At 38.0% G+C, this 12,282-nt stretch overlaps 1 protein-coding gene across 1 annotated transcript; it reads right to left on the bottom strand.

Moving 5' to 3' along the window:
- Nucleotides 1-1,674: 1,674 nt before the first annotated feature.
- LOC141695938 (uncharacterized) lies at nt 1,675-2,559 on the bottom strand. The gene is made up of 2 exons (XM_074500142.1): nt 2,338-2,559; nt 1,675-2,121 (listed from the first exon to the last, which is right to left on the bottom strand). Exons 1-2 carry the CDS (start codon nt 2,557-2,559, stop codon nt 1,675-1,677), a joined length of 669 nt encoding a protein of 222 aa, XP_074356243.1.
- Nucleotides 2,560-12,282: the final 9,723 nt, after the last annotated feature.

Below are 12,282 nucleotides of genomic sequence, written 5' to 3'. Positions count from 1 at the left end.
CGCGTGCTTTACAACTTGATATGTCTTCTCTTATTGACTAGTTCTGTGGTGATTCTTTTATGTTCAATTGATCCGTTCTTCCTTGTTGTAGAGTTTAAACCTCCAGTAATCAAGCCATTGATAGTATCTAGTAAAGACTTGTTTAAAAGAGCTCGTGAGGATAAGTCCAGAGAAACCGAACACTCAAAAGCCCCTGTGATAGTTAGTCTAATTACTAGTCCTTTGACCAAAAAGATCAGGACATAACCTTCTAGTGTGTCCGCATTTGGTGATGTCAACTACTTCATGCCCCTGGTAGCCCATTATTATAGTCAAGAAGCTAAGCCTTCTTCATTTGCACACTTATTAGGAGATATGTTGTTTCCCTAGTCAATGAAAGGGCAAAGTTCCAAACCTGTGGAGAGCATTCTGTTTCACGTAAGCTATAGTTTGTTTATTCTTTTTAATTGTTTGTGTCATGCTGTGTTAGTAACTCATTTTCTTTGTTGTCTTTTAATCTCATAGGCTCTTCAAAATGCATTGGTTGCATATGAAATGTATACTACTGAAGCTAAAAAGTTTAAGCCGCTCGAGGAAGAGCATTGGGAGTGTCCTATTAAATTAAAGGCTGCTATGGATCGAGCGTCCGAGAACTTGAAGACTGCTACTGACATCCAAGAGTAGTTTGACGAGTTCGCTATGAAAGCTCAATCGCTGGAAACTGAAATGAAGGAAGAAGCAGACAGAGTCGTCACCCAACATGTCATGAAGACTCGAGTTGAAATAATGCTTGAGTATAGCAGAGGGGAATGGCAGAATTGGGACATCGACGAGACTGTCAAAATCTACAATGACAAGTATGCTGATGATGCTTTCCCTGTCCCTCCACCTGATGACGTCGGTGTTGAAGAAGGAGGCGACAAGTCTGCAAAGGACTTGGACGTCGCTGGCAAATAGTTTTTTTTTTGCCTTTTAATTTGCTTAGTTGTTTGAATTTTTTAATCTCAAGACTAATGTTGTTGGCTAAACTCCTGTTTCATCTCATAGAGACGGGGAGTGTTAATGTGTTTTGGACATCGTTATCATCGTGATTTAATTTAACCTCGTAGTTTGAATTTTTCTTATATGTTTTGTTTTCATTGTTCATCAATAATTATTACCGAATCACTTGTTGGTCGTAGACGAGTAATTGTGAGTGATAATTAAGAGGCCTTTCCCTCTAGAAATAATCAATTAGGACTTTCATGTTGACAGGTGTTGTGGGTTTTATACCCCTTTCCCATCTTGTTAGTTATATTTTATTGTAATCGTGAAAGTTGAACTTTGTTCACGTCATGTCGTTTAATGGGTGATCAGCCCTTTGTAGTAATAGAGTTGTGAAACTAAGCCTCTCGTCTACTGTAATTTCTTGTCGTTTGTGTCAAGCATTTTGCTGTTAAGCTAATAGTGTAGTTCTAACAATTATAGTAAGATACTCATGTGGAAGTAAATGTATGTAAAAAATGCCTAGGCTTAAGACTCGAAACCACATGTAACTTTTATTTATACTTAAAAAAGGACGCAAATAAGTTGCATATTGAACATAAACGTTCTTAACTGCTAATGGACGCTTACTAACTAGGAATAAAATAAATGTCCTATCGACTTATTCGAAGCAAACCTAAAAATCGAGAAGATAAATGAGACATAAAATGGTTACATGTGGTACTTTTTGAGGTGCAATATGTTCCAGCTTCTTGGAACTTGAATTCCGTCAAGGGTGGAGAGATTGTATGCTCCACGCCCAACTATGTCATCGACCAGATAAGGTCCTTCCCATGTTTCGCCCAACTTTCCAGCCGTCGTGTCCATAGTGTTCTGGAATACCTTTCTCAATACTAGGTCACCTATGGCAAGGGTTCTAATATGCACATTTTTGTTACAACTTTTGGCAACTACTTGTTGGTGTGATGCCATTCGTAGTTTTGCCATGTCACGTACCTCATCTATCATGTCTAAATCATATGCTCGTTCAACAGAATTTGTTTCCGTAGTTGCTAGACCATATCTTGTTGTTGGGGAAATGATCTCAGTCGGTAGGACGATTTCTGTGCCGTAGACTAGATAGAAAGGAGTCTCTCCGGTTGACGTCTTGGGTGTCGTCTTGTCAGACCAAAGAACCCAAGGTAGTTGTTCAGCCCATCACCCTCTATACGTCGTCAACCTCTTCTTTAAGTTGTTGATGATGATCTTGTAACTGGACTCTACTTGTCCATTAGCTTGCGGATAACGTGGAGTAGATTTGACCAAAGTGATGTTCCATTATCTACAAAAGGCTTCTGTTTTGTCACTTATAAATTATGAGCCGTTGTCACAAACAATCTCTGATGGTACTCCAAATTTGCAGATAACGTTCCTTTTTATGAATGAAATCACTTCTTTGGACTTGACTTGTCGAAATGCTTCAACTTCAATCCATTTCGAGAAATAATCCGTCATAGCTAACATAAACACCTTTTGTCCAGGAGCTGGAGGCATTTTTCCCACAATGTCCATTCCCCATTTCATGAATGGCCATGAAGGAATGGACGGGTGTAACATTTCTGAAGCTTGATATATGATTGGGGCGTGCCTTTGACATGCGTCAGATTTCTTGACATAATCAATTGCGTCTTATTTCAGAGTGGGCCAGTAATACCCTATACGAAGTACTTAACATGACAAGCTTCTTCCACCCGAATGATTACCACAATCACCTTCATTCATATCCCGTAGGACATCGTTGGCTTCTGATTCTTCAAGACACCTTTGAAGTAATCCCGTCACGGATTTTTTGAATAATATATCGTCAATGATCGTGAACCTCATAGCCTTTATCTTTAACTATTTTTCCTCGTTATTGTGCTTTGGTAATTCGCCCTTTGTGATGTAGTCTTTATACTTCTGAGTCCAACTTCCATGTTCTCCATTATTGTCGATAGCCATTATTGTGTCATCTCTTTCCTTCTTAGCTTTAACTGTTGCAGGCTCTAGAACGTGGATTACCGGGACTGTGAGCATGTTTTCCTTTTTAAGGACAGCACCCAAACCTGCTAAGGCGTATTACAGAGGTCATGGATAATGCTAATACTAGTTTTTCCATTGACGTGTACCTTGTTTCAGCGTCCATTAGACTTCTGCTTACGTAGTAGATGGGGAGTTGAGACCCACCTTCTTCTCGTGTCAAGACTCTACTAACAGCATGATCTGTGACAGACAAGTAGACGTAGAGAGTTTCTCCATCTCCTGGTTTTGACGGTAACGGTGCAGAGGACAAGTACTTCTTCAAGTCATCAAGAGCTTTCTCATGTTTCTCAGTCCATTCGAACTTTTTATTTTTTCTCAAGACGTCATAAAATGGACGACATCTGTCAGATGAATGTGAAATGAACCTGTTTAGGGATGCTACTCTTCCTGTTAGTTTCTGTATGTCTTTGACATTTTTTGGACTTGTAATCTCGTAGATGGCCTTTATTAGTTCAAGATTTGCCTCTATTCCTCTTCTTGTCACCATATGTCCCAAAAAGTTTCCCGAAGATACGGCAAAATTGCATTTAGATGGATTTAGTTTCATGTTGTACATACGTAAGATGTCGAACACTTCCTCTAGATCTTTGACATGATCTTCTGTATTTTTCGACTTTACAACCATATCGTCAATATATACTTCCATCGTATGTCCAATTTTCTTTCTGAACATCTTGTTGACTAACCGTTGGAATGTTGCCCCTGCATTTCTCAGACCAAAAGGCATTGCCAAGTAACAAAAAATTCCTCTATCTGTTATGAACGTCGTCTTTTCTGCATCAGATGACTCCATTTGTATTTGATTGAAACCACTCGACGTGTCAAGGAAAGTTAACAGTTCATGTCCTGCTCTTGAGTCAACCATGGAGTCGATATGTGGGAGATGATAAGGATCTTTCAGACAAGCCTTATTTAAATCGGTGTAGTCTACACACACATGCCACTTGCCGTTCTTCTTCTGGACAATCACGACATTTGCCAACCATTGAGGATAGTCTACTTCTCGAATCATGTTTCGTAGTAACCTGTTTACTTCTTCATTGATTATGTTGTTTCCAAACTTTTGCCTTTTTTGTTGGACTGGAACGTGGTTGGGGTCCACATTCAACCTGTGTATGATGATGTCAGGATTTATTCCTGTAATGTCTTCTTGTTCCCATGCGAACGCGTCTAGTCGTGTCATCAAGAATTCGACTAGGTTGGCTTCTATATCAACTGGGATGTCTTCTCCAATCAATACTTTCTTTTCTCCTTCTATAATCGCTACTTCTTTGAGGGTTTTCGGACCCTTCATTGCTACGGCTGCTGCTTCCTTTTGCTCGTGTTGCACTGTAGGCTTTAAGCATATTTTGTAACATTCTCTAGCCATGACCTGATCACCTCTAATCTGTTGTGTCCCCCAAGGTGTTGGGAACTTGACGACTTGGTGAACAGTTGACGGTATAGCCCTATGTCATGTATCCAAGCTCGCCCCAAAATTATGTTGTAGGTTGAGCCTGCATCGATGACTAAGAACTTTTGAAGTAAATTGATTCCACGAGCATATGTGGGTAGGTGTATTTCTCCAATAGTCCTTTTCGTCTCGCCACTAAAACCCACCAACGTCATATATCGTTTCTCTATGTCAGCTTCTGATAATCCCATTTGTTGTAGCGTATTAAACATCATTATGTTCGCAGCACTTCCATTGTCCACCAAAATTCTCTTTATCAGACAATTTCCAATTAGTAAAGATATTACTAGTCCATCTTGATGTGGTGACTGGACATGTTCCATGTCAGATGCGTCAAATTGTAACACTGAAGAGTCGTCTGTCACAACCTCAGCGTGTGCAACTTGTATGCCCTTTCCTCTAGCTCATCTCTTGGCTTGTGAGTACGTTTCCCCACACATTTCTGATCCTCCAGCAATAAAGTTTATGACTTTGTGATGAGGGGGACGAGGGGGTAAGTTTGTAGGTGTCTTTTCCATTCGGACATGATTACTTCTCTGTGATGACATGTACTCCGTCAAGTATCCCCTTTTGACCAAAGCTTTAATTTCTCTTCTCAGAGCCACGCAATCAATAGCTTTGTGACCATAATCTCCGTGGAACTCGCACCACATCTTTGAATCTGGATTCAACTTTGACTTGTTGGTTTTGGATGGCCATTTCACCACATCGCCTAACTTAGCGAATTTCTTAACGAGAACTGTAGGGGTTACACTAAACCCATAACTATCAAACGTTGGGGGGTAAATTTGGGTCTCTTCTCCAATCTGGACGAATTTATGATGAGTTGACATGTTGTTCATCTCTCGTTGTCCTGACATATGGCTTGTTGTCATTCTTGTAGTCTTTATTTCTTGTTGACGTGATTTTCCTATTTGGCCGATAATATTTGTCGTCGTCCTCTCTTTTATCTTCTTCCAGACGTATTTGAGCCATTGCCTTGGCCTGTACATCGTCCATTGTTTTGCACGGATAATTTGTCAATTCATCATAGAGCGGCGAATCTTTTTCCAATCCTCTTCTAAATGCTTCTATTGCAGTTGGGACATCACAGTTAGTAATTATAACCTTTTCTCTGTTGAATCTGGTCAGGTAATCTCATAATTGTTCTCGATACTTCTGATACACCTTATAGAGGTCACTCGTGGTTTTTTCAAACTGTCGGCTGCTGGAAAATTGTAGATTGAATGTGTCAACCAAGTTCGTAAACGTGGATATACTCCCATTTGGTAAACCCACGAACCATTGTAGAGCAGTTCCTATTAGTGTTGATCCAAAGCCCTTACACATGCAAGGCTCTCGATATTCCCTTGGAATTGGCACCGTAAACATTCGTTGTTTATACTGAGCAATGTGTTCTAGCGGATCAGACGATCCATCGTATTGCTTCATGTGTGGTACTGTGAATCTTTTAGGGATCTCGACTAAAGCAATGTCGTCAGCGAAGGGCGAATCGACATAACTTGTGGGATTTGCCTTCTCCAATGGCTTTGGAACACCAGGGATACGTTGAATCATATCTTTTACCTCCTGCAATTCTTTCCTTATTGACTCAGGAATTTCTAAAATGTGACTTAGATTTTTTACGTCTCTAACTTCTTTTTTCGGTACTCTTCTCTGTTGTACCATCGTGTGTGCTTTCTCCCTATTGGTCTACGTTGGTGTGAGTCTCCAAGACATGTCCATCTTTTTCTGTTACGATGATTTCGTTATCGTGCAGCTGTTCTTTCTCTTTTCCTTCATCGTCGAACAATCGTCGTGCAACGACCTTTGCTGCTTGTTTAGTTTTGCCCTTGTTGTTGGACTTGATCGTAGTTACTTCTTTTTTCAAACTGTCATTCTCAGATCGTAGAGTCTCCATGTCAGTCTGCAACTTCTTTATAGCTGCTAGTAAGTCACCATTGTCGCCTTGTTGAGGCCCTTCTCTCTGCTGTTGTGGGGTGTCGTCATCCATAGCTGTTAATCGAGTCAATTCTTAGAAAAATTCCCACAGACGGCGCCAAACTGTTTTTGTGACGACTGAGAATTTTGCGACGTAATTAAGTCAATAAAGTATGCCTGATACGATGTGGTTATAATTATATGACTAAGTGCTGAATAATTGTCTTTTGTGTATATTAGTATATAGGAGCGTAAATAAAAACGTTCCAATTTAAAGAGTCGGCTTAGGAGATAAGCTGTGGTGTCCGGCCGTCAGGTAGAACGGAACCCGTCCTAATAAGGAGTTAAAGAATATAAAATGTGAATTATGTGTGATTGAGTAAAATGAATGTTTAAATAAAGTATTTCGTCCTCAGTGATGTGTCGGTCGATAATGATAATGAGAAGCGTAATCGAAACGCTGAGCGTCGGGCCGTCAGGCTGAACGTGACCCGGTACGCGTAGAAAAGGATAAAGATTAAAGAGGGATAAATTCTATGGTCAGACCTAAGTTGTTACATGATCGTATATGTGTGATTGCTTGTCTGTGTGCATGACTATGTGCTATGTGACATTTTTATGAATTTAAAGGAATTATGTGATTTAAAATAAAGGATTATTTAACTTTCGCGCATTTTTATAAAATTATCCGAGTACGATAAAAGCATGGGATTTGTTTTGTTATCTTCATATTAGTCCTAGAGACTTTTTAAAAATAATGAGTGGATTTATTTGGTGGTCTTTGCATTTTAAATTGTTTTTTATGTGGGAAAATGTTATTATTAAGACGAGCTTGCGAAATTCATATAAAAACAACCGTCCGCTCAAAAATCTAGTATGAGTAATGGTTAAAAAGCTAATTTCGAGATCTACGTGTTAAAATTGTCATTTGCAATAATTTTCAACTTTCCGAAAGAGATATACTTTATAATTGATTTTATTTACATTTGAATAAAAAGAAAGGATCAAATGAGCCAGAAAGGAATTTAGTAATGTACTAGTTTGCCCTTGACTTTGATGGTGTATAAATTCATTCCCCCCCTTTTTCCTTTCTTTTCCCATGCACCCCATTTCCCCTTCTCTCTTTCTTTTTCTTTCTTTCCTTCACTCTCTCTCTCGGCTACACACTCTCTCTCTTTCGGCTCTCTTATCTCTCATCTCTCTCTCTTGCATGCAACACTCAAACCTCACTCAAACTCAAAGATATTGCTTTCTTTAGTCTCTATTTTTGATATACATCTCAATTTCCATTTGCATGTAAGTGTTGTGTAAGTGTTTTGATGTTGATCTCTATGGTTGTGTTCAAGGAAATTAATTTCTTGCTACAAAACTATAAGAGTGAATTCAAGGAGATTTTGGGGTCATAAACTCGAGAGAAGACACGTTGTGGGCTCTCTTAAGTTTGACCACCACCGGCTATGATCCAAGGAGAGCCGATGGAGTTTTTATGATATGTTAATTTGAATTTTAAAGCCTTGCATGTTTGGTTTTTGAAAAGATCAAAAGAGTTTTTGGTATTGAGTATGTGATTGAAAATGGATTTGTCTCAATTATTGATGTGTGTATAAGTTGTTTGATAATTAGGAGATTAAAATTTAAGGTTGCATGTTGAGTTTATAATTCGGCTTTGTGCTAATTAAAAAGAGGAATTTGATTCGATGAATTGATCTTAGTGTACACCAAGCTTATTTAGCATAAAAAGTGATTGCATGTTAGTTTTAGAGAAAAACAAGTAGTGCATGTCATTGTTGGATCCTTGAAATTGTAGATCATGTTTTAGCCGAATGAAAATGAGGTTAGAAGAGATTAATTTGATGATTAAGGGAATGCATGTTGATTGAATGAATTGATTAAAGTTGGAGTCACTAAGTGATGCTTGGTTTTGGTGTTTAATGGATTGAATGACTAAATTAAAGATTAAAACAAGTGGGAAATGTGATATACAACCTTGCATGTCAAAATTGATAATTAAAAGAAGGTGTTGATTTTGATTCTTAATGTGATTATGATTCGGATTTTTGATTAAAAAGGATGAAGTTTAAGTGCGTAATTGACTCTTGTGATTTGCATTAGTTGTGTTTGATTATATGAGATGGAAATTATGTATATGAGGGTTGTGTTTTATGTGTATGGCCGAATGATATATAAGTAGAAAAGCGACTGATTTGGTTCCAAAACCTTGTTAAGTGATTGCATGTGAAATCCTAGGAGATATGTGATTCATTTGTGTGATTGGTTGTTGTTATGGTTCGAATTAAGGAATAAAACAAAAGGGAATTAAATCGCTTGTTATTAAAAAGAGCTATAAGTGATAGTTATGGTCGTAAAGGTTTGGTTGTGAATAAATCATTTACTCGTAAGAGTTATATTAGTGTGATTTGAGAAATAGCTAAGATTAAGCAAGTACGCTTCGATTGTTAAGTATATAAAGATATAAAGGTTACGAGAAAGGAATGTGTTATGTGCTATGTGCTTATGTGTATAAGCTATACTCGTATATTTGAGTCAAGAATATAATCGAGCTATCGTATTGAGTGATCGTTTCGGGAACGAGAGTTGAGAAACTGATTAAGATTCTGGTTTTATTGTATATTCGGAGCGTGAGGGCATTCAGGCTAGGAAAGGAAAGGATATACTAGGTGGCAGTAGTTCAACATTCAGGAAAGCAAATTCAGGCAAGTAACTCTGATTACTTGTGTAAATGGTTATAAAGAGAATGTTGTTCATACCATGTAGAGTATTGAACTGTTTAATTAGTGAAACCCTGATATTGATTTGAGATACCCTGCCTTTGATCTTGATAAACTATTATTGATAAGCTTATTGATTCAACCCTTTGATAACCTGTCCTTTCTGATCAAGATATTTATTAAGCCATGAATTGTATTGAACCCTATAATTATCTTTGTGAACCCTATTGAATGATACCTTATTTCCTGATCACCCTATTACAGATGTTGATCCTTCTAACATAAGTACCTTGTTATTTTTGTTACAGAATCCTTAAGAATTGTTCCTTGTTTATCCTTAAATCACTCCCTGAACTCTGTTTTCTTAAAATCTGGCTTAAGAATGAGTTTCGACTCGAAAGAGTCTGAACGATTTCATATTCTTGGTAATGATAAAAATGGGTTTTTGAAAACTTATTTGTTTTTCCAACTCAAGGTTTTCCAAACGAATTCCCGATGGATTGAATTGGGATGTAAGAGGCTAGTGGGACTAGTCCAGTCATGGTAAGAGGCTAGCGGGGCTAGTCCAACTTAAGGCTGAAATTATGCCGATTGGTACCTTAAAGACCGGATGGAGGTTGGTACGGGCTGGTCACCCGTATTATAATGAAATAGAAAGATAAAGTGATCCAATCAAGGGTTCTAAATGATAATTTAAAAGGGAACTGAAACTTTCTTTTCAGTAAATTGATTCTTGAAAATGAAAACGGTTTATTTGGTTTTGAAAATAGTTGATTATGTTAATATGAAGCTTAAAGCTTGAGAACCCTGATTCTTAAATCTGTTGATCATATGATTGATTCCATATATTGAAATATTGTTGCTTTCCTCTTTTTGAAAGATCTATTCTGATCCTTTAATGATTTATGATGAATGTCGGCTTTCGACCTACGTTGAGCCTTGTTCCTTAAAAGCTCTATATTGTTCCTTCAAAACCTTTTCTTAACCCAAAAGCTGGAAATCTGCCACCTAGAACAAGTAAAGTAGAATGCCCTGAGTTTGGTAAAATATATTGTGATTTGATATCGTAGAACTGCTTTATAGTTACTTGCTGGGTTTTATACTCATATGTTTTTGTTTTAATCTAACCATGGCGGTTAAGAAAGAAGATGGCTAGGCTTAGGCGCACTGCTCGTAAGAGCGTACATGGTGGTCCCTACTGTGTTGAGGGCTTCCGGTTGCCAGAGCAGGTAGTGGTATTTTTGAGTGAGCTCGCGCCTAGAAGGAAATCTGTAAAGATATAATGGGTTATCTGTCGATTCCCAGCCGGAATCGATATTGTTTATTTAATAATATTTTGAAGTTGTAAGTTATATTTTATGATTGGTAGTTGTAATCTTGTCTCATACTTTATCATGTTGATCCTATTAGTTGTTAATCGGGGTTTATGCTTATTTAATTATTAGATTAAAGGTGGGCAAAACCTCATTTCCTAACCCCGAGATTGAGGGCGTCACAGTTTTGGTAGACAATTGTAGGTTTTCATTCTAAGAATAATTTAATCGATCAATAATATGACACAAGTATAAAAGACTAAAGACACGAGAATTGTTGACGCGGAAAACCTCCGTTAAGAAGTAAAAACTGCGGGTGGGACTTTCCCTAACCAAAAGTAGAGTTCCACTATGTAATAACTATGAGTACAAGAGTGTATATTCTATGTTTTTCTGAATGGATCAGTTGTGTTCTTTGTCTAACACTTAACTTGTATTTATAGTACATATCAACAACTAAAAATCCCTATTTTTACTTTATGCTCCACGTTCAAATTTGAACTGCATGTCCTCCTATTTCCTCGGGTTGAACTCCTTCTTCAAATGTGTTTGTTATTTGACCCTTTCTTAATCCTTATCCTTATCCCTACTATGTTGACCATTTCCCAGCTTGTTCCTGTCTCAACCTTCCTATCCTACCTAGCTGTCGTCATGTCCTTACGTCCTAACTGGTCATCGTCAAGCCTTAACGTCTCAGAAGGTTGTCGTTAAGTCTTCTAATTGTCGTCGTGTCTATAAAATTTCGGTCATAACAGTATACTTGGTCGAAAGGAAGAAACATGTCTTTGTCACCTGTTGCTCCCGTGAAAAGGTGTTCTTGGTTGGAAGGAAGAAGCAGGTCTTGGCTGCATATTGCTCTCTTAAAAAGGTATTATACGTTGTGCATGAAAGAAGGGACTAGATATAAGAATTCCATTGTCTTGCGTGATTAAACCATCAGCATTCCCCAATGAAGCAGAGTAGTTTCCATCTGAATACCTACGAAACCCACCACTTTGACCTGCAGGGAATCCACTAGATGTAACTCTTTGGATAATACTATGGAAGGACCTTACTGGTGCCTGAATCATTCCTTCAACAAACGATGGTCTGTAACCACGTAGGGGCTGATTCTAAAAATAATTAATAAAATTAATTAGAAAATATGAGGCAGACCACTTCCAAACTAGAACAATAAGGCTCGTACTACAGATCCTAGTCATATGCTCACATGTAAAATCCATTTCATAATACCAACATAATTTGAAATGCAATAATTTTAAGGCAAAAAAGGTGCAAACCAGGATAGGGAAAAACGTTCCAGTTCCACGCGACCTGGGCCTTTCAAAACCATAAGAAGCATGAGGCACAAGCATTGACTTTACAGGGTATAGCCTGGGATCACAGACTAAGCCATTGATTCTTCGAAATGGAAACTCATTCAGTTGAGATGAGCACTGAATAGCATATGAAGAATGTGCACTCTAAAAATAAGGTCGTGGTGGAGGTACTGGCCAATCTTGAACGTTTGAGCAAAACAAATAGAAACACCAACCATATTGCAATATATCAAATTGAGTCTCAAAGCCCTGACGAAGATCTAACATTAGGTCCAAAGGATCAGGACTAGTGACATTTTTTGCCAAGGCCAAACTATTGTCAGTATTAAATACTTCATTGGACAAGGAAGTAGAATATATAACTGAAGGAACATCCACTATTCCGACATGTCTCTGGGCCTCACTACCCCAGTCAGGAGTGATATTAGTGCCTTCTTCGGGTTCTTGTAAAATCTCATAAGATGTTCTATTACCTATTTGCTGCCTATTTGAAGTATCTGATGTTGGGAAGATGCAGACTCCAT

The sequence above is a fragment of the Apium graveolens genome, chromosome 11 (assembly GCF_009905375.1).
Source record: "Apium graveolens cultivar Ventura chromosome 11, ASM990537v1, whole genome shotgun sequence".
Classification (NCBI taxonomy): Eukaryota; Viridiplantae; Streptophyta; class Magnoliopsida; order Apiales; family Apiaceae; genus Apium; species Apium graveolens.
Note: the sequence above shows the minus strand (reverse complement) of the source record. Positions and strands in the feature narration are given on the sequence as shown.

Excerpts from the sequence above, each read along its gene's own strand:
- LOC141695938 (XM_074500142.1), bottom strand. The coding sequence starts at position 2,559 with ATGTTACACCCGTCCATTCCTTCATGGCCATTCATGAAATGGGGAATG. Across the intron at positions 2,122-2,337 it reads TTGGAGTACCATCAGAGATT|ACGACACCCAAGACGTCAAC; the intron begins GTTTGTGACAAC and ends TGGTCTGACAAG.